General features: G+C 38.3%; 1 protein-coding gene across 2 annotated transcripts in view; it reads left to right on the forward strand.

Moving 5' to 3' along the window:
- The window catches only part of ELAPOR2 (endosome-lysosome associated apoptosis and autophagy regulator family member 2), a 216,534-nt gene that overhangs the window by 93,401 nt on the left and 100,370 nt on the right, over positions 1 to 22,763 (forward strand). The window contains exon 2 of one of the 2 annotated variants that reach the window (XM_043873321.1): positions 6,093 to 6,213. The exons of the other annotated variant lie outside the window; for it this stretch is intronic. Coding sequence (XP_043729256.1) covers positions 6,093 to 6,213 — 121 coding nt within the window. The remainder of the gene's footprint in view (positions 1 to 6,092; positions 6,214 to 22,763) is intronic. 2 annotated transcript variants of the gene reach the window in all.

A 22,763-nucleotide genomic window follows, 5' to 3' on the forward strand; every position in this document is an offset into this window, starting at 1 on the left:
TATGCAGATGAGAAAGACTTCCTAATACAAATAATGGGAACAAGAGGAACAGGAAAACCATTATGCAACTGCATGGCTGGTCTAGGCTATTCTGCAGTAGGAGATTGTGGTAGGCTGAATACTACTCCCCCCAGCAAAGAAAGGTGCCCATGTCCTAATCCCTGGAATTTGTGTAGGTTACCTTATATGACAGGGGGAGAAAAGGGCTTAAAAAAAGACTGTGAAGATGTGAGTAAGAATCTTGAGATGAAGATGGTTATCTGAATGGGTCTTAAATGCAGTCACAAGGGGGAGGAAGAAGAAGGCAGTGTGTCCACAGAGGCAGAGATTGGTGTGATGGCAGCTGCCAGCCAATGAAGCTGGCAGACGCCAGAAACTGGAAGAATCAAGGAGTGGATTTTGCCTGAGGGCCTCCAGAGGGAATGTGGCCTGGGTGGCACTTCAGTGATGCTGGCTTTGGACTTCTGGCCTCCAGAATTGTAACAGAACAAATTTCTGTTGCTTTGAGCTGATAAATTTCTGGTAATTTGTTATAGCAGTCAAAGGAAAACTAATACAGATTTTACTACCTGAAAGTAGGGAGTTGCTGTAACAGATAACTAAAAATGAGCAGGTGGCTTTAGAATTGGGTAATGAACAGAAGCTGGAAGAATTTAAACTACATGATAGAAAAAACCTAGATTGCCTAGAACAGACTGTTGACAAAAATATGAATGTTAAAGATTTCTCCAGTGATGACTCAGGAAGAAGTGAGAAACACAGTAGTAAAAGGGAATATTAAATTGTCCTTAGCAGAAGGTTGGTAGAAATTTTAAATGTGCCACTGGTTAAGGCTAAAAAGAACATGAGGAATGCATCGTTGGAAATTGGAGGACAGGTGATTTTTGTTATATAGTGGCAGAAAGTTTAACAATTTCATCCTGTTGTGTGGAAGGTAAGTAACACTTATAAGTGATGAACTTGAATATAAACAGGGGAGATTTCTGAGCAAAGTTTCGCAGCTTACAGTAAAATGTTAGAGGAAAGAACAATCGAAGGGAGGATTGTTAAAAAGAAATCCAGACTTGATTATTTGGAAAATTCTCAGCCTGTGCAAATTGCAAAAGATGCTTAATTTGGGGATTCACTGTTAGGCGAGTATGCTGTGGAGACAAGGCCCAGAGTGTGGCTGGAAAACCTTTTGCTAGTGTCAAAAAAATTAGGTGTGTGATTCATGGATCTCAACTGTCTTAGCAGAAACCAGGAACAGAGACGGGATTATCCAGGAAAGATTTTAGGAAGATCTTCTGTCTCATGGCATGAGTCCTATGAGATGCACAGGAGACCCACAAACTTTTTGATAAAAGGGGAAATACTCCAGCATCAAGAAAACGACAGAGATGGATGAAATGGAGGAGGGCTGTTGGATTCCCAAAACTTTACAGGCAAGAAGGAGTCTAGTAAAACTACTCAACTGCAAATATGTTTTTATTTAAAAAAGAATTCAGAAGAATGACTCTGAGACTGAAGTCTTGGGCCCAGAGATTGGAGCCACGAACTACAGTGGATTGTGCCCAGACCTTGAAACCTTATGTAATTTGCCCTGCTGAATTTTGAAATGTCTTGAGATGGTTGACATCATCCTTCCCTTTCTTTCATTTTATCTCGTTCTTAGTGGGAATGTCTATAACTGTTGTTAATGTCAGAAACCATTGTACTTTGGAAGCAGGTAACACAGGTGCGCAGATGGAGAGGAATCTTGCCCCCTTATAGATCATAACCAGAGTCTCCTTGATACTTAATTTAAATGATTAGTTTTGGGACCTTTGAGCTGATGAGATGTAGATGAGGTTTTGGCCTTTGAATTGATACTGTAATGGGTTGAGACTTTTTAGGGAATGTTGGTATGTGGTGAGTGTATTTTGCATGTGGGAAGGACATGAAACTTTGAAACCAGAGGGTGGGCTATGGTCGGCTGAATAATGCCCTCCTCTTCAAAAGATATTCATATCCTCTCCCTGGAACCTATGAGTTGTTATCTCTTGTGGATAAAAATGTTGAAGGTATGAATAGGTTATAGATCTTGAGATGGGGGATTTTTTTTTTTTTTTTTTATGATCTCAGTGGACCCTAAATGCAATCACAAGAGTCTTATCAGAATGAGATAAAAGGAGATCAGACAGAAGAGGAGAAGGCAGTGTGACCACAGAGGTAGAGATTGGAGTGATTCAGTCAGTCACAAACCAATGAAAGGCAGCAGCCACCAGAGACTGGAAGAGGCATTCTCCCCACAACCTCCGGGGGGAGGGCAGCCTGGTTGATGTTTTGATTTTGGCCCAGTGATACCAAGTTTGGATTTTTTGCCTCCAGAACTGTGAAAGGATAAAGTTCTGTTGTCTCAAGTTGCGTGTGGGGTAATTTTTGGCAGCATCTGCAGGAAACTAATATAGAAATAGAAGGAGAATCCAATGGTTTCTGCTTACCTGTGTCTTTTTATATTCTGAGTATGAGACATCCTTATGATTCTTATTAGACTTGTAACTATTAGGCTCTTATATTCAAAACTTTGACCACTTCTAGTTTAAAACAGTAGCCTTCTATTTTAAGCACAATTGCATTATATAAACTGAAAACAGTAGTAGATAAATGGAAGGCTTGAGTTCTGCTCTCAGCTATGTTGCTTACTAGGTGGGTGTGTATGAGTAAGTCACTTCTGAGTTTTACTTGAGTAATGGGAATAATGTTAACTGTCTTTCCTAATCCACATAATTATTATGAGTACTTAATGACATAGATATGTGTGAAAAATACCAGATAAAGTGCATGTAAGGTTCTATAATAAACTCTTTATTATGCTCCCTTGACCTATAGGAAAGTTTTCATGAGCTATTTTGTACACAAATCACTGAATACATGAAACACTCCCCCCACCTTAGATAAGATGCTAGAAGTGGAATTTTGGAGTCAAATTTTTTTTAACACATTAAAGCTCTTGGTACAGAATGAATATTTCTCCTCAGAAATCCTATACTACTTCATTTTCTCTTTGGAAGCACATCTGAGTGCTCATCTTACTGCACTGTTACATTAGAGTTTTAAAATAAATTTAAATGCCATGCCAACTTGATGAAAATCATTATTTGTATTTCTTTGGCAATGTTCAACTTATTTTGTATATATATTTTTTGTTAGTTGCTCAGTGATGTCCAGTTCTTTGTGACCCCATAGGCTGTAGCCCTCCAGACTTCCCTGTCTGTGGAACTCTCCAGGCACGAATACTGAAGTGGGTTGCCATTCCCTTCTCCAGGGGATCTTCCCAACCCAGGGATCAAACCCAGGTCTCCTGCGTTGCATATACTTGGCTATTTGTATTGTTCTTTAATGAATGGCTTGTGTTCTTTGACCATATTTCCAATAATTATTTGTCCTTTTTCTTACTGATTTTTAGAAACCCGGTATTTTATACTTTAAAGATTATGGTGAATATATATAAATCAAATTTAGCACCTTAATAATTTTAAGTGTACAGTTCAGTGGCACTGAGTACATTCATATTGTTGTACATCCATCACCACCATTCATTTGCAAAACTCAGAAACCTGGTATTCTTAAGTTAATTAACCTTTGCTGTATGTTTCTTTGGCAGTTCGTTTTGTTGTTTACTTTTTACTTTTGTTTAGGATGACTTCTGATGTATAGTGTAACATTTGTATGCTGTCAAATTTAGTGAACCTCATTGTGTTTTCCTCCCTCCCTCTCTCTCTTCTTTCCTCCCTTCTTCCCTCCTTCCTCCTATCTTTCCTTCTGGAAAGCCTTTCCCATTTGTCGGCTTTTATTGATTTTTTTTAACATGTGTAGATTTGCTCTTAATTGGCCATAAAACTTATTAGAAATCCAGATTCTTGTCAAATAACAATCTCAAATTGTGTTACCAAACTTTGTAAAAAAAAAAAAATTCTATTTGAAAAAAATCCTATTTAGAGATGATTGCCTGAAGGATATAATGAATCTTCTTTCTGGGGTAGAGTCTGCTGAATGCAGCATAAAGCCCTTGGCTCCCCGTTCAGTGGTTATACCTTCTCTAACTCTCAGCCCCTTTTCGTTTTGTCTTTAAGAGTGTGCAGATATTGAAGCAGGGGGAACAGAGATGCAGGTAGTTTGTGCCTTACCTTATTACCACTAGTTAGTTCCTTCCTGCATATCATCCTCTGTACCCACATTGCCTTTAAGAAGAAGAATTCTACCACTAATAAGTGCTGATAACTCAGTGTAGCTTAACCTGGCTAACATTTTACTGCTGCAAAGCCGTGCAAAATAGGAAATACTATTATTCTTATTTTACCAATTAAAAAAATGGATGCTTTGAGAGGTAAAGTGGCTTGCCCAGTATAGCACATTGATGGTACGTGGAGGAATAGGATGCCAATTCAAACTCAGACCTGATTCCAGGACCTGCCTCTTAACTGGTATTCTTTCTCTGTGTACACATACACACATGCACAAATACACACACACATGCACACAAACTTCCCTACCTCCCACACCTGGTTTTCTGGTGATTATGTTACAATATTTCTATTCACTCCTGTTATTAATATAGTAAGGGAGGCAAACAGAGTAGATGAAACCATCTAGCAACTTCTAAAATATTGAGCTGAAAATATTTTGGGCTAGATTTATAACTTCTCTTATTCTTGAAATTCTGCAATGACATGTTGTCCTCATTCCTGTCAGCTCAAGATCTCAGTGATGTGCTCTGAGCAGGGGTGGTCAGCGTGAAGACAGAGTTCAGAGCAACCAAGGGCCAGAGACAACTGGGTTGGTCTTACTTGGTGACTATAGTAAATGGTCTATTTTACGGTCAGTGATTGAAGATAGTCTGCTGTGGTGGGGGTATATTGAGCCTGGAAGAGCTGCTTTAAAATCTGGTAGTCATGTAACTCCATGGCTGATTCATGTCAATGTATGACAAAACCCACTGAAATGTTGTGAAGTAATTAGCCTCCAACTAATAAAAAATAAAAAAATAAATAAAATGTGGTAGTCTTTTAGTTAGTATTTGGATGATTAATTATTATGCCTTCTGCTAAATTTTAAACAGAGTGAAAAATTAGGTCAGTAGGAACAGTTCTCTTTTTCTTGCTTTGAAAAACTTAGGACAGTGACAGCCTTCAATTTCTTAGGGTTCTTTTGCTCATGTATTAAAAGCTATCAATTATTCAGATTGTAAGGAGCCTGCAAAAATAGGGACACGTGCTGTTGCCTTTTGGGTGGGTGAGATTATAGCTTCCTGGTCACACCGTTAAGTGTGTGGCTGTCGTGTTCCTCTTCAGGGCCGCAGTGCCTTGTATGATACATTTTTTCCCCAAACTTTAAGCTTTTCATTTGTATTGGGGTATACCCTGGTGGCTCAGACGGCAAAGAATCTGCCTGTAGTGCAGGAGACCTGGGCGCAGTCCCTGGGTTGGGAAGATCCCCTGGAGAAGAAAATGTCAACCCACTCCAATATTCTTGACCGGAGAACTTCATAGACAGAGGAACCTGGTGGGCTATAGTCCACGGGGTCACAAAGAGTCAGACACGACTGAGCGACCTAAACACACATAGCTAATTAACAATGTTGTGGTAGTTTCAGGTGAGCAGCGAAGGGACCCAACCATATATATACATGTATCCATTCTCCCACAAACCTCCCTCCCATCTAGGCTGGCACATCACACTGAGTAAAGTTCCATGTGCTATACAGTAGGTCCTTGTTGGTTATCTGTTTTGAATATAGCAGTGTACACATGACCTTCACAAACTCCCTAACTGTCCCTCTGTGCCCCTGGCAACTGTAAGTTTGTTTTCTAAGTCTTTTCTGAGTCCTTTTCTGTTTTGCAAGTCAGTTCATTTGTGGCATGAAATATATATATATATATGTATATATATATATATTATTTTTTTTTAATCAAAAAACTACATGGTACGGATAGAGTCTTAGAAGAATGAGGATCAACCAGAGAGAACAGTTCGGAACGAGGCTTCCAGGCAGGTCTGAGAGTGACTGAGAAAGCTCAGCTGTCCCATTAAAACGGGCTCTAACAGAGGCTTGTCTTTGTGATTGTTTGCAGGAAGATTACCACTTTGAGTACACAGAATGTGACAGCGCTGGCTCCAGGTGGAGAGTCGCCGTTCCGAATGCCGCAGAGGGCTGCTCTGGCCTGCCTGACCCAGTGAGAGGCAAAGAATGCAGTACGTTCTGACTCACTGTTTTCCCAACTGAACCATGAGTCCTTCACATGAGCCCGAGGAGTTAACTGTGATGCCTATAAAAGACCTTGGAAAAAGGGAGCATTATTGTCCAGCAGAGCACAAGCATCTTTTCTCAACACCTAGTGCCCTTAGGTCTGAAGTCTGAAAGGAGATGCATGCTGTATTAAAGGGTGTTATTTTTATTTGTGTTACAAAATCTGGTTTACTATCTTACTTGAAATTCTAAAGGGCAGAGTGGAAGAATTTCTCTTTAATAGATTTTTTTCTTTAAATTTTAAGGGACTTTTCAGAGAGTTTTAGTGCACATAAGTAGCATTGGGTACACACAATATTGTTAAGCTCATTGTGTAAATGTACCACTTTAGTCATTTGTAGGTTCGGTGACATTAAGGACAGTTACATTGTTGTGCTTTCCTCCCCAACACACATCTATAGAACTCTCTCACCTGGCAATGATTTTTTTTTTTTTTAGCCATAGAAATATTATAATTTGTTTTTTTATTGTACAGAGAAATTAGAGAATTTGTCTATCATATTCAACAGCTTGTCTTGTAGCAATTAAGCAGGTTTGAAGTATAATATGAATTAACAGAAATATGTCATTAAATTAATTTTCATTTATAGACTATACTTTTAAAAACCCTCGAATTTGGTGAGTCATAAGATCCTGCAGTAAAGTTGTCTTGTGGTATTCTAGAGTTCAAAGCCAGAAGTAAGACAAAGATTATTTTGGTTTTTCTACAGTCTTCCAAATGGTATTTCTAAAAGCTGAGTTCTTTTGTTCCCAAATGAAAAGCAGATAAGCAAATTGATTAAACAGATAGCTAATTCCTTCCTCTTCATGGGAAAACTCTATCTCCATGATTGGTTAGAGGAGTTTTAGCATAGGTGTGGATTTCGTAATAAAAGAGAGACAGGAAGATGGTATATCTTAGGAAAATCAGAGAAGAGAGCCATTATTTCTTGGTGAATGATATTAAATGAATATAAAGAGAACCTGAGAAATCCATGTTAGCCAGGGAAAGGCTTGTGTCCAGCAAGAATCTTGAGAGGATAGTGGGGCCAGTGGAGAAGATGATCCATGGCTGGGGTATATGAGGCTACCTGTGCAGAGAGAGGACCAGCTCTTAGGGAGTATCCCAGTTAAAAGGGAAACAGCTTGAGTATTGCCTGTGGAATTAACTCATTGCAAAATTGCTTCTGTCACTTCACTGGAAAATCTGTATACCCTTTATCTATATTTATATTTTCCTTATGGACTAATTCCTTGTTTCCCTTATAAACAACCCTACTGAGGTGGAGTGTGTCAAAGTTTTTGAATGTATCAGATCTCTTCAAGAAAATTAGAGATACCAAGGGAACATTTCATGCAAAGATGGGCTCAATAAAGGACAGAAATGGTATGGACCTAACAGAAGCAGAAGATATTAAGAAGAGGTGGCAAGAATACACACAAGAACTATACAAAAAAGATCTTCATGACCCAGATAACCACAATGGTGTGATCACTCACCTAGAGCCAGACTACCTGGAATGCAAAGTCAAGTGGGCCTTAGGAAGCATCATTGCTAACAAAGCTAATGGTGGTGATGGAATTCCAGTTGAGCTATTTCAAATCCTAAAAGATGATGCTGTAAAAGTGCTGCACTTAATATGCCAGCAAATTTGGAAAACTCAGCAGTGGCCACAGGACTGGAAAAGGTCAGTTTTTATTCCAATCCCAAAGAAAGGCAGTGGCAAAGAATGTTCATACTTCTGCACAATTGCACTCATCTCACACGCTAGCAAAGTAATGCTCAAAATTCTCCAAGCAAGGGTTCAACAGTACATGAACCAAGAACTTCCAGATGTTCAAGCTAGATTTAGAAAAGACAGAGGAACCAAAGATCAAATTGCCAACATCTGTTGGATCATTGAAAAAGCAGGAGTGTTCCAGAGAAATATCTACTTCTGCTTTATTGACTACACCAAAGCCTCTGACTGTGTGGATCACAACAAACTGTGGAAATTTCTTCAAGAGATGGGAATACCAGACCACCGTACCTGCCTCCTGAGAAATCTGTATGCAGGTCAAGAAGTAATAGTTAGAACTGAACATGGAACAACAGACTGGTTCCAAACTGGGAAAGGAGTATGTCAAGACTGTATATTGTCACCCTGCTTTTTTAACTTCTGTGCAGAATTCAGTTCAGTTCAGTCGCTCAGTCGTGTCCAACTCTTTGAGACCCCATGGACTGCAGCACACCAGGCTTCCCTGTCCATCACCAACTCTCCGAGTTTACTCAGCCTCATGTCCGTTGAGTAGGTGATGCCATCCAACCGTCTTATCCTCTCTCGTCCTCTTCTCCTCCTGCCTTCAGTCTTTCCCATCATCAGGGTTTTTTCAAATGACCATGCAGAGCACATCATGCAAAATGCTGGACTGGATGAAGCATAAGCTGGAATCAAGATTGCCAGGAGAAATATCAGTCACCTCAGATATGCAGATGACACCACCCTCATGGCAGAATGTGAAGAAGAACTAAAGAGTCTCTTAGTGAAAGTGAAAGAGGAGAGAGAAAAAGTTGGCTTAAAATCCAACATTAAAAAAACTAAGATCATGGCATTTGGTCCTGTCACTTCATGGCAAATAGATGGGGAAACAATGGAAACAGTGACAGACTTTATTTTCTTGGGCTCCAAAATCATGGCAGATGGTGACTGAAGCCATGGAATTAAAAGATGCTTGCTCCTTGGAAGAAAAGCTATGACAATCCTAGACAGCATTTTAAAAAGCAGAGACATTACTTTGCCAACAAAGATCTGACTAGTCAAAGCTATGGTTTTTCCAGTAGTCATATATGGATGTTATGGTTGGACTATAAAGAAAACTAAACTCCAAAGAATTGATGCTTTTGAACTGTGGTGTTGGAGAAGACTCTTGAGAGTCCCTTGGACTGCAAGGAGATCCAACCAGTCCATCCTAAAGAAAATCAGGCCTGAATATTCATTGGAAGGACTGATGCTGAAGCTGAAACTCCAATACTTTGGCACTTGATGCAAAGAACTGACTCATTGGAAAAACCCCTGATGCTGGGAAAGATTGAAGGCGGGAGAAAGGGGACGACAGAGGATGAGATGGTTGGATGGCATCACCAACTCAATGGACATGAGTATGAGCAAGCTCCAGGAGCTGGTGATGGACAGGGAAGCCTGGTGATGCTACAGTCTATGAGGTCATTAAGAGTCCAACAAGACTGAAGGACTGAACTTGTCTCAACTGTTTTCAGCAGCTGTGCTGCTGTTGACTGGCACTGGCTTTTGAGAACTGATTGTTCCTTTGAAATGGGCTAAGTTGAAGTATTTACATGATGGAAATTGATAAATACTATAAATCAGCTTACCAGCATACCGCTGATTAAATTCATTGGCCAAAATTTCAAAAATATGTTTCAGAATTGATGTCTGACTAGGAATTATTTCTGTTTGTTGCCAAGGATGTCTTTTGTTCATTATTTATTATTATCTTTCACAGATAATGTTATGAATTTGACATGCCAGCTAGAACTACTCTAAAAACTCAATCTAGTAAAGTCATTATTAATTGTAAATCACTTTAAATGATGATAGTACTTACTTTTAAAATGATAGCCTAAAATGATACTATTTATGAGATGGCTGGGACATTTTTTATCTTGGTTTGTAGGAAATCTGAATTTACATATATTTCTGTGTACTATAGTTATATCTGCTCTGGAGGTTATTAGTCTGGCCTCTGATTGTGACTGTTCTTTGTATGATAAAGGCAAGTTATTTTGAAACTCATAAAAAACTTAATAGAGGCAATTACCTTAGAAGCTCAGTCAATTCCTAACATTAAGCGTGATGCTTACCACATTACTGGCCATCAAAGCACTGCTGAAGGCAGTTATGATAATAACTGAATATTCCTTCAGTGGCTTAGATGTTCTACTGCTAATAATAGCTACCATTTTTCATACATGGATGATAGGCTAACCACCGTGCTTGGAGCTTCATATCATTTTCCGTTGTATCTTCACAACAACCCTCTCTGATAGATAATGTCAATGTTTCTGCTGATGAGAAAACTCGGGAGTTAAGATGGTGAAATAAATTACTTCAGCTTGGGTCATATAGGCAGGATGTGGCAGATGTGTGGTCAAATACAGACATGTCTGATTCCAGAGCCTGTCTGGACATATAAGCTGGCATGGGGGTACATATAGCTCTATCACTGGCCATCTTCAAGGGAAGATATTAGAAACGTGTACTTCAGGATAAAAGAGGATAAAAATGTTGGGGTTCAGGCGTAGCTTGCTATCTGCAAGCTGTATGTGAATGATGCCCAAACCTGAAATGATGGGTGATGCCCACAGGCACTAGACTCAGCAGCTATGTTGTGATGATATGGCCCAGCAGCTGGGCCATCTAAAATAAAATTTAAAAATAACGTGTCTGCCTCACGTAAGTGAAAAATATTTAGGGCAGTGCTTATGCAAGACATAACTTCCCCAGATCCCACTGTTCTCAGTGAGACAAAACCCAGAATGTGGCCTCAATTGAAATTCCTATAGAATCTTCAAAATGTAATTGGCTAGATCTTTCCCCCTTTCTCAGAAACAAACAGTAGATGAGGCTTCTCCTTAGGAAAGGGATTATAGAAATGTTTATGTAGCAACCATACATTTTTAAAAATAAAATTGATGGGCAAGCTGTATTATATCTTTATCTTTAATAACTCCTGTAAAATCTGGTTGCATGGCTCTGAGTGAAGTTAATGAGAAGTCAGGCTTCAGTTTTTGTTGTGCTAGATCCCTAGACTGTATGTGAGCTTGAGGCTTGCTGTGCTCAGGAAATGGGAGGGAGAGACCTCTGTTATTAACTGGCACAGCTTCCCATTGTCCTCCTGACCCCTCTGCTGTGAAGTCCTCAGTGTCTTAGGCAGTGCTGCCCTGGGCAGGCCCCCGAGATGACTTCATTTCTCTTTCTTTCTCTGCTGGCTCCAGGCTTAGCTCCAGAGAGCTTTGCTGCTATTTCTAAGCTCTGATGCCGAGTCTCATGTCTGTGGACATCATCCACCATTGGAGGTGCTGGTGTCATTCAGACACAGTAGCATGTCATTCCTGAATATAGCACTCGTTACTTCCTCCCAAAATGAGGGGATATAACCCGTGTCCTGACTCCATCTCTTCTTTACTGTTGGATCACTTCCATCCTGTGCAAGAGTTTTAAAACTCTTCCCTTGACTCTCTGGGTGTTTGCTTGACTTCCTTAGATTATAAAAAGCAATAGTCATCTGGAATGGTTTCCTGGGTGGAGTACCTTCTCTCCTTCTCCCCTCTCTTACTCTCACCAACATTGGAAAAAAGGGACTTTTTGTTTCAAACCAAACTTTAGAAATAAAAGCCTGGCTACTAGGAGTGAGGGAAGAGCTCCTTTACCTATTTACTTATTTACCTATTACTATTATTTACCTATTACTTATTTACCTATTGCCATACATATTTTCAGACATGTCTGGAACACCAAAGGGAAAAAACATAACAAGATATCTCTTCCTTTGGGGAGTGTGTATTTCTGTTGTCTACTACTTCACATATTTCTCAGCCTGTGACTTCAAGTATAACCTTAACACATTGCTTTCTAATTGGGGATGACTAAGGTATTTATAATCTTATTTGTTATGTTAGCATCAAGTCAAAGTATTGTGGGCATTGTTTAGTCTTATAGTTCATTATTTGTATAAACTGATATTTGGCTCTTAGATTTTAAAATGTTATATTTAGATATTAAAAAAACCCTTGAATACAATTGTTTTCCTTTTTTCACTGTGTCTCTCAGAGCTGTTGTTGTAACCTACATTTCATAGGCCTTAAGGTGTAAGTAAGCAGAGGTGACAGTTTGAATCAATAGTTTTTGATTCCAGTTGGACTAAAAGAAGAGGAAGGATTGTCATGGAAAGGGGAGTTGGTTTTAGCTTCCTGGGTGGGATATTTAAAAATCTCATTTTAGGGGATCATAGCTCTTTGAAATGTAGGCTCTTCCCCAGGATTCCATACATAGCCTGTTTCAGTTGTATGGAGTTGTTATTGATATGGCAACCAGAACATTTGGGAAAATTGAGTACATTGGTATTGAATGGTGATTGCATTCTGTTCTGCAATATTTCATGTAAACAATTAAAGGGTGTTGAGGTTTTTTTTTGTCAAGAAATGCCAATATTTTTTTTAAATGGCTACTGCGATATCCCCTTGATGAAGGGCTTCAGTGCACATTTTCGTAATAAAATCTCTGAGAAACACGGTAATGATTTTTAGAACATTTACTGTGTTTTAACTGCATTCTGTTTTACCCAGAGTTTCCTAAGTGTATTTGATTATAGGACTCTTTTATCCAATGTGTAGTTGCACCCTTTTGGCTAACTTCTGCAGATAATGTTTTTGGGGAAACACAGATTTAAACACAAATGCCAGGCTAATTTAGGAAATTTTTATATGTTGTTCCTTATGCTATGTTTTAGCTAATTTCATTGCTCTGTAAGGCTCAGTGGAAGCACTGCCAAATGGGTGTCCAGTCCCAGACTTCCTACCGATCATGGGCAGGCGTGATATATACCTGGGATGAAACCCCAGATCTGCAACAGATGTATGTCTTGAGCAAAATATTTAGTTCACAGCTATTTATCGAGTTTTAATTCATTCACTAAAACATTTGTTGAGTGAGTATTTCCTATATTCTTGACAATAAGGATCCAAAAATATTCCATAAATGAACACTAGATTCCTATTTTCCAGGACTTTTCATTCTAATAAGGGAGCAGGTGGGGAAATAAATTATTTCGAGTATAGGGGCAAAGTGAAAGATAGATACAAATACCTAGGGTGATCTTGCCAAGAAGGGGGGCTGACTTATGCTCAGAGGGACTCAAAAGACCTCACAGCAAAGCAGGTGTGAGTTTGAAATGCAGACTGAATAACCTTGGAAATTTATCTGACCCTTGGCAGGTTCACGTGAAAAATTGTGTCCTGACTTAGAGTTGAGACAGGGATTAAATGCCTTACTTAATGGGCCGTACGTGTTAATTTTCTGATGATCTCTGAGGCGAACCCTCAAGGATGACCTTCATGCACTTGATGAAGCAGAGTGGCATTTGAGGCAGAGGGGGCATGGGCGGAGGTGCAGCTTAGAGGGAGCGCTGGGATTCCTGGGGGCCCTGGCAGGTGTGCGTGGATGGTGCTCAGTGGGGAAGTGAGCAGGGACAGATAATAATGCTGGCCAGTCTTACAGGCTCCAGTGTGTTATACCAAGGACTTGAATCTGGAGACAGCTGTTTGCAGGTATTTGAGGGCCTTAAATGAAATAATAAATATAATCTATAGTATCCAGAATCATAATTTCAGCTTCCTGAAAGTAATAATAGAAATTATAATAGCCAATCTTTACTTGCTATATGTCAGCATGATTGGAAATGGTTTACTTGTATTCTCTCAAATCCAGGTATCCTAACAACCTTGTCAAGTAGGTACTTGGATTATCTCCCAAAGATATGTCAAAGGCAGAACCGGGATTTGAAACAGAGCAGTTTAGCTCCTGGGTCCATGTTCTTAACCAGTGTGGTGTCCCATCTCTTTGAACAGCATTCCGGTGTTTGTTGAACAAGTGTTAGGCCCCTTCTTGAGGCATTGTTCTCATCTTATGTTACCTCTTGATAAAAATGTTATGAGATCTCCTATAGGTAAATGGATTTTTTTTTTTTTTACAAGGTAGCATCTAAAGGCTCAAATATATTGTGTGGTGGGTTATTTTAATTGGTTGATTGATGTTATTGTAAATTTTATCCTTAATCATGTCTATTTTTCTGAAAGGGAGGGGAAAAACATTTTGAATTTAAGGCACATTTGTAGTTATATCCTCAAATGCAACGGATTGCTTAGGGCTTTTTTTTCCTGTGCCTAGAAAACTGTTGGTGCTTGATGCCTATAGTGTACATTCATTATTTAGCATGTAGTAATAGTAGAAAAATATTGATATTTTTTCAATAGTAGAGACTAGAATCTAGTCTAGCTTCCAACTAGAAAACTAAGAATTTCTGATTCTTGTTTCATTCTTCCCAAGAGGAGAGGAGCTGTATTCCTCTCCTGGACCCTAAGACAGCTCCAAACACTGGGATGTCTGTTGATTGAATAACACTGGTGTCACCAAATTAGAGTCTGCCTTCAGTGTTTCATTTCTGTAGGTTAAACACAGAGGTCTAATCAGACTAGTGAAAATCTGTTCTACATATGAAAGGATAGAAACTTTTTGTCCTCAGTAGACTTAGTTTTGCATCAAATTTCAGATTAGAAGAAGACTGGAGTTAAATCTGCTCAGCAACACGCAAGTGCTTGGTGAAAGGCAGGAATGCATGAGATTGTTAAGATAACATCAAAAACAGGCTTTACATCAGTTGAAGTGTTTGATGGGATCTGTGGTTGAGGAAACTTCTTTGAAAAAAGTGTTTTAAAAGGAGATGAGAGGACCCAGCCCTCAAAACTGCAAAATTAAGGGCAGAGGAGCCATCGGGAAGTACATGGTGACCAGCACTTTGTGAGGAAGAGGAAAAATTCAGGGTGATAAGAATCAAAGTGTTGGGACATAATTGAAAGTTGAGAAAACTGATTTCACAGATGCATTTCTCTGCCCTCTTTGGTGACCTCATTAAATACTCTTAACATTTTCCTTCCCCTGACCTTCCCTGTTAGACTTTTTTTTTCATAAACCTTGTGTCATCCTGTGCTCAGTGAACTGGAATTTGTCTCCTTCCCTATTCCCTATCAAACACTGAAGTCAAGAAGCCACAAGAAAATATATTTGTGTGTGTGTTTTAATAATAGGAAGTTTTAATCTAGGCTCTCTTAACTTAATGGGTATTGTAGCTGTGCTGTTACTTGGAATCAATTTTCCTCCCAGGAGCTGGTGATTTTGAGGGTGGGAGTGGGGGACAGATTATTCTTGCTGATCAGCCTTTTCCATGAAGTGCAGTGACAGTCACACCATCCTACCTGGTAGGGTTCTGTGAGGACTCGTTCACTGGAAAGAATGTTAAGGTGAGGATGCATTTTCAGAGATGGAGAGGCAATCCTTTGACTGAATATTGTTTTCATAAAAACAGTTAATTAGAGCACATCAGCCAGAACTGGTTTGTATGAATGTAATCTTTTGTATAACTCTTGTCTTCCTTTCATTTTTGCAAAATGAGAGGTGAAAATTTTCTCCCTTCTCTGTAGAAGAATTGCACAAATCTGAACTTACAAACATATCCCTGTGGCCTCCATCTTCATCACTGAATCTTAATGGAAAGTTAAACATGTTTATTGTAGGTTATTTAAGAATTTGGTTCTGATAATTTAATTGCACCACTTCAGACTTTGCATTGCAGCTTATATGTTACTCCATGTGGCTAAGCAGCCCTGCTGGAAGTAGAATTCATGTCTTTTACTTCTAGGGCAGAGATGTGTTTTTTTGGATGCTATTCTTTACTTCAGAAACAGTGGGGTTTTTTTTTAGCTTAGCTGTAATAAAGACTTTTGGCTTCATGGTACTGCGGGGAAGTATGTTTATTAAGTAGAGAGTCATAGGAGTTATGAGACTCATAGATTGTGAGTGTGCCCATGGTGACTGTAGAGAAGTTGAACTAAGATACTCCAGGTGACACAGATGAGGAAACTCGGCATCCCTACCAGGAGGGTTTGTACCAGGTGATCTTAAAAGTCCCTTTTGGTCATTCTGGTAATTTTAAATGTTATTACATACCATAATTTATTCATTCTGTGGTCAGATCATGTCTCATCTTCCATGCCTTGTGAATCAGAGTGGAAATATAATATCTCTTCTCAACGCTCCTCACAGAACACTGCAATGTCTGCATTTATTAGAATTTGCATGGTGTTACCATCTTCTATTCTCTTCCAGCCTTATCTTGAACATGGCAAACAGGTGATGTGTTCACAACCAGCCTGCATTGCTGCCTTGTGAATTTTGACCAGGAAAATAAATAAATAACAAATACAGTAGGTAAAATACAATGAAAGAGAACAAGGAATCCTTTTAGCCAAGGGGAAAGAAAAATGCCTACATGTAAATAAGAACATCAACAAGAAATGGCCTGTTTTAATGCACTGTTTTGGTATCTTCCTGTCTCACTTTAATTTTTGTAAAATGAGATAAATTATTTTTCTTCTCTAAGAATTTCACAATTAAGAACCTAAAAAAGAGAGTATCCAAGCATTCTCCTTGTCACAGGCATGGAGGGAGGAAGAGCAGCCAAGATTTGCTGGATTGAGTCTATTGTTCAACTTCTTTTATTTTATTTATATTTTTTGGCCACAAGCATGGCATGCGGGATTTTAATTCCCTGACTAAGGATCAGACCCAAGCTCCCTGCGGTGGAAGTGTGGATTCTTAATCACTGGGCTGCCAGGGAATTCCCTCAGCATCTTTTAGATGCCGTTTCCTACTTCCTTTTTGTTTTCTGTGGGAAGGCATAAGCCTGGAAGGCAGTTGTAGCTTTAATTATCTGATAATGATGATTGACTGGCTAAATGATTAATAAAGATCAGCCAGTCAGTTCAGTCAATCAGTCATGTCCAACTCTTTGTGACACCATGGATGGCAGCATGCCAGGCTTCCCTGTCCATCACCAACTCCCGGAGGTTGCTCAAACTCATGTCCATTGAGTTGGTGATGCCATCCAACCATCTCATCCTCTGTCATACCCTTTTCCTCCTGTCCTCAATCTTTCCCAGCATAAGGGTCTTGTCCAATGAGTCAGATTTTTGCACTGGGTCACCAAAGTATTAGAGTTTCAGCTTCAGCTGTTCAGCTGAATTGGAAGCTGTTCAGCTTCCAATGAATGTTCAGGACTGATCTCCTTTAGGATGGACTGGTTGGATCTCCTTGCAGTCCAAGGGACTCTCAAGAATCTTCTCCAACACCACAGTTCAAAAGCATCAGTTCTTCAGCACTTAGCTTTCTTTATAGTCCAACTCTCACATCCATACATGGCTATTGGAAAAACCATAGTTTTGACTAGATGGGCCTTTGTTGGCAAAGTAATGTTTCTGCTTTTTAATATGCTGTCTAGGTTGGTCATAACTTTTCTTCCAAGGAGCAAGCATCTTTTAATTTTATGGCTGCAGTCACCATCTGCAGTGATTTTGGAGCCCCCCAAAATAAAGTCTGTTACTGTTTCCATTGCTTCCTCATCTATTTGCCATGACGTGATGCGGCCAGATGCCATGATCTTAGTTTTTTGAATGTTGAGTTTTAAGCCAACCTTTCACTCTCCTCTTTCACTTTCATCAAGAGACTCTTTAGTTCTTCGCATTCTGCTGTAAGGGTGGTGTCATCTGTATATCTGAGGTTATTGCTAATTCTCCCAGCAATCTTGATTCCAGCTTGTGCTTCATTCAGCCTGGCATTTTGCATGATGTACTCTGCATAGAAGTTTAATAAGCAGAGTGACAATATACAGTCTTGATATACTCCTTTCCCAATTTGGAACCAGTCCATTGTTTCATGTCCAATTCTAACTGTTGCTTCTTGACCTGCATAAGTAAAAAGGTAAAATATATAATTTTTGAGACTCACAATCTATACATTATATTTCCTGTTTGTACTTTCCTTAATGGCCATGAATAATAATAGTTGGAAGAGAGTTCTTCTTTTGTAGTCAATAAAGACAGTGCATACAGCTTTAACCTTGTATTCTTGATCTTCTGTAAATAAAATGAGACAATTGAAGAAAATAAATGTATTGACTCATCTTAATTCTGAAATTGATTTAATTAATCATTTCCCCATAAACATATGCAATTTATTTAGTTAGTTATTAACTTATGTTAACTGATTAGATATTATATATTTTTACAGTGAATTTAGCTTAGTGAAATGTGAATTCCATCTGTTTTGAGGAAGGTAAGTCTAGACTAGATTAGTTGCCTCATGAGAGTAGGGACTCTTCTCATCTTATTCACTGAATACCCTTGGTGACTAGTGTTTGCCTACTCAGTCCTGGATCCTCAAGAGATATCCACTGAATGAAATAATACAGTGTGATTCCCATGTACTTACCTGTAATGAGAGTGCATAGGCACTGTATATCATCAATATTTCATTGAACAAGTAAGTTGAAAATTCTTTTATCACTGCTTCTTATTACTGTTTACTGTTCAGAAAACAACTTTTAGTAACATAACTTTGAGTTAAAATAGGAAAAATGGATGAGTTATGAATAACTGTAATTGATAGCCATTATCTTTCAGCATGAGGTCTCTGAAGGAAGAAAAGCACCACTAAGAGGCCCTTGTGGTGAAAAGATTAAAAATAATTTTTTTTTTATTGTTAGGCATAAAGCATAGATGATAATCAGCATATAAATGATTCAATTTAGAAACCATTATTTGGTACATTGTATAGATGGGGAAACAGTGGCTGACTTTATTTTTTTGGGCTCCAAAATCATTGCAGATGGTGATTGCTGCCATGAAATTAAAAGACGCTTCCTCCTTGGAAGGAAAGTTATGACCAACCTAGATAGCATGTTAAAAAGCAGAGACATTACTTTGTCAGCAAAGGTCCATCTAGTCAAGACTATGGTTTTTCCAGTGGTGATGTATAGATGTGAGACTTGGACTGTGAAGAAAGCTGAGCGCCGAAGAATTGGTGCTTTTGAACTATGGTGTTGGAGAAGATTCTTGAGAGTCCCTTGGACTGCAAGGAGATCCAACCAGTCCATTCTAAAGGAGATCAGTCCTGGGTGTTCATTGGAAGGACTGATGCTTAAGCTGAAACTCCAATACTTTGGCCACCTCATGTGAAGAGTTGACTCATTGGAAAAGACCCTGATGCTGGGAGGGACTGGGGACAGGAGGAGAAGGGGACGACAGAGGATGGGATGGCTGGATGGCATCACTGACTTGATGGACATGGGTTTGGGTAGACTCCGGGAGTTGGTGATGGACAGGGAGGCCTGGCGTGCTGCGATTCATGGGGTCGCGAAGAGTCGGACATGACTGAGCGACTGAACTGAACTGAACAGAACTGCACTGATAAAGCAGTTGCTTGAAGATGGTAAAGCCTTAAATTTTCATGTCATATTTTTATTCTCAGAGTAGTTTTCAGTCTTTCATAGGACCACAAGCAATTTTGTGAGAGAGGAGGGGAAAGTGGTGACCTCCTTGAAATGTGAATGAATGGAGTCAAGGAGGATTAAGTAAATTACCCAGCCATTTGCTGGTTGGTCACCTGATTTTTTTACACCTGCATCTTTCAGTTTTTATAGTAGTGGAAATAGATGTCAGAAAAGAAGTATAGAAAAGAAGTATAAAGCTGAGAAAAAGAATACTGAATTTAACACATGACTTCTTGGTTACGGTTTTGATTTTAAGAGGTTGAGTTTTTATTTTTTACTTTTTTATTGAATGAAAGATTCTTTGTATTCTATAATGCTTTACAATTTTTGTAAGTTTCACACACATGATTTTATATAATCCCATAAAGCCCCTTTTAAAATTATCCCATACCCCTATGTTGCTTGCCCTGCCCCCCTACCCCCCCCCCCCCCCCCGCCCAGCCCCTACCACTCCGGCTTTCCCTCTCCTCATTGGTACCACTTGGTGACTCTATAGCAGTTAGTCTGCTTCTTTTTGGTTTTATCCACTAGCTTATTGTATTGTTTTATATTCCACATATAAGTGATATCATATAGCGTTTGTCTCTGTATTACTCATTTCACTTAGCAAAATGCACTCCAAGTCCATCCATGTTGTTGCATATGGCAAAACTTTGTTCTTTTTATGGCTGAGTGTGTGTGTGTGTGTATGATGTATATATGTAATGTATTTATAGGGTGTATATATATATATAAGGAGGTTGGATTTTTAACATCACTCTTTTACTGGATGCTTAGGTAAAGTATGAAATTCCAGGCTGATTCCACTGTTAAGTAGTGTGTGACCATATTCAAATAAGAGTTTTCTCTTCTCATACCAGAACTTTAGAGTTTGCTTATCTTCCATTCAGTACTCTAGGATTCAAGGTTGTTGAAGAAAAAACCGTATTTATTGAGAAATGATTAATTGTTTAAATGAAATAGAGTCAAACTCACATTCACAGGAATGAAAACAGCTACACACAATAACTGTCATATAGTTTTTGTTGAAAGAGTCTTATATTAATCTATGAAATTGGAGTATACCCTCACACCATAATAATAAAGACTCACACAAAAAATAAAGACTTAAATATAATACATGCCACCATAAAACTCCTAAAAAAAAACATAAGCAAAACATTTTCTGACATAAATTATAGCAATATTTTCTTAGGTCAGTCTCCCAAAGCAATAGAAATAAAGGCAAAAATAAATAAAGGGACCTAATCAACCGTATAAACTTTTGCACAGCAAAGGAAAGCATAAACAAAATGAAAAGACAAGCTGTGGACTGGGAGAAAATATCAGAAACTAGCACAACATTGTAAATTAGCTACTTTATTTTAAAAAAAAGAGTCTTATGTTGTACTGCATATAAATTTGAATGAAAAGTTTAGTCCTTTAGATTATAAAAATACTTGTAATCTGACTGAAATCCAAAGACCAAGAAAGCAGAGTTAAAAAGTAGAAAGTAGATGTAGTTAGAAGATACAAAAAAAGGAAAAGCTAGTTCTCGTCGGTGCCTGCCAGAGGAGGTCAGTATGGTTGTGTTGACATCATTTAATGGAGTAAATAGAGTTTAATAAGAATGTGTGGCTTGTCCTTTTCTTTGACATGTGACTCTAGAGCTGGCTTCCAGGATGGAAAAAAAGATTGAGCAGGAACAAGTAATTAAAATACAAAAGCTATAGACTCTTCAGCTCTTCTGTATTGTTAAAGGCCTTATATCTGTTAGACTAACTTTGACCATGTAATTATTCTAAAGAGAGGTAAAATCATCAGTTCAGTGGCAGAATTCTTATTGTCCCAGACCCCTGAATTATATTACTAATAATTGTAGCAAACATTTATTACATGCTTTATGTCAGGCATGCTGCTAAATGTTTTATATTGAATATCTCATTTATTCTGAAAACTCTTAGATATATAATTACTATCTTCCTTTTTTAAGTGTGGGCACTGAGACTTATGGAAGTTAGTAACTTGCTAAAATATTTTGTGAATATGTGTATGTTATTTATATTAAAATTTTCATAAGATGTGTGTGCAGGGAATTGTTATTGCTTTGTAATGCACATGAATATTGTTGAACAGTTCAAAACAGCAAATGAAGAGAAATATGAAGTATAATAATGAATTAATTTTAAATTACTTGCCCTTTTGCATTGATTACAATAGTTGCTGCTTGAATTGAATTTTCTTGGGACTTGAGCTTTAGAATCAGAGAGATAAATCTGAATATCATCTTAGCCACTTGTTAACTGGATAACTTTCTAATCAGGTTATTTAAATGTACTGTGCCTCAGTTTCCTCTTCTGGCAAATGGGCATGATATCTTTCTTCCTCCTTCACAGGTCTGTTGAAAGTCTTTATTATTCATGGATTCTGTATTTGTAAATTTACCTACCTTAAATAATTTATTTATATGAAATCAATCCATGTGATACATGTGCTGTCATTCTCTGACATGTGGAAAGCAGTAAAACTGGATCTCCTGATCACGTGGTCCCAGCTGAGGTCAAAGAAGGTGACACTGCCATCTTATTTCACATACTGCCCAACAACGTCCTTTTAACAGTCTATTTAATGCCATGTTTTCCACTTTTTTGTGCTTTTTATTGCTGAATTTACTATTTAAGATAGTGCTGAAGTGCTGGCCAGTGGTCCTAAGTACAAGAAGGCTGTCCTTTGCCTTTTGGAGAAAATTTATATGTTAAATAAGCTTAATTCAAGTATAAGTAGAAGTGCTGTTTGGCCATAAGTTAAATGTTAACAAAGCAGCAATATATTTTAAATAAGATGTTTTTCAGCTGAAAAATGTGTAAAACAGGTTCTATATTGATTTGTTGATGAAGATACTGTGACCAGAGAATCCTAGTTGTCTAACCCTGTATTTCCCCAGGGGCAGTGTTTCATTATTCACCAGGTTAGTTTTCACGATAACTCTATATGACTATTATTAGTAAAAAGAACTGACTATGTTATAAATAGTCAATACATTCACCAGTAACATTTTCTCTCAGTTTTTCTTCTTACCTTAGACAAGGAAATACCTCTGAAAGAGTTGAAGATGTTCTTAATGACTTTAAAGGATAATGAGTTCTCTTTGGAATAACACAGTCACCTCCTTTTTAGATCCTAGGGTCCTTTTAGCAACTTATCAAAAAATTGCTTCTTACTAATTAAGTTAAAAGTTCAGTTTTGGACACTAGACTAAACTGTCTTCAAAGATAGCTTTGTTTTATCAGAAAGTGCATATTTTATCAGAAAGTGCGTATTTTCAGCTTGACATGCAGTGCAGTCTCTCTCACAGCTATTCATCTCTGACACTGTGGTG

This window comes from Cervus elaphus, chromosome 18 (genome assembly GCF_910594005.1).
Source record: "Cervus elaphus chromosome 18, mCerEla1.1, whole genome shotgun sequence".
NCBI lineage: Eukaryota > Metazoa > Chordata > Mammalia > Artiodactyla > Cervidae > Cervus > Cervus elaphus.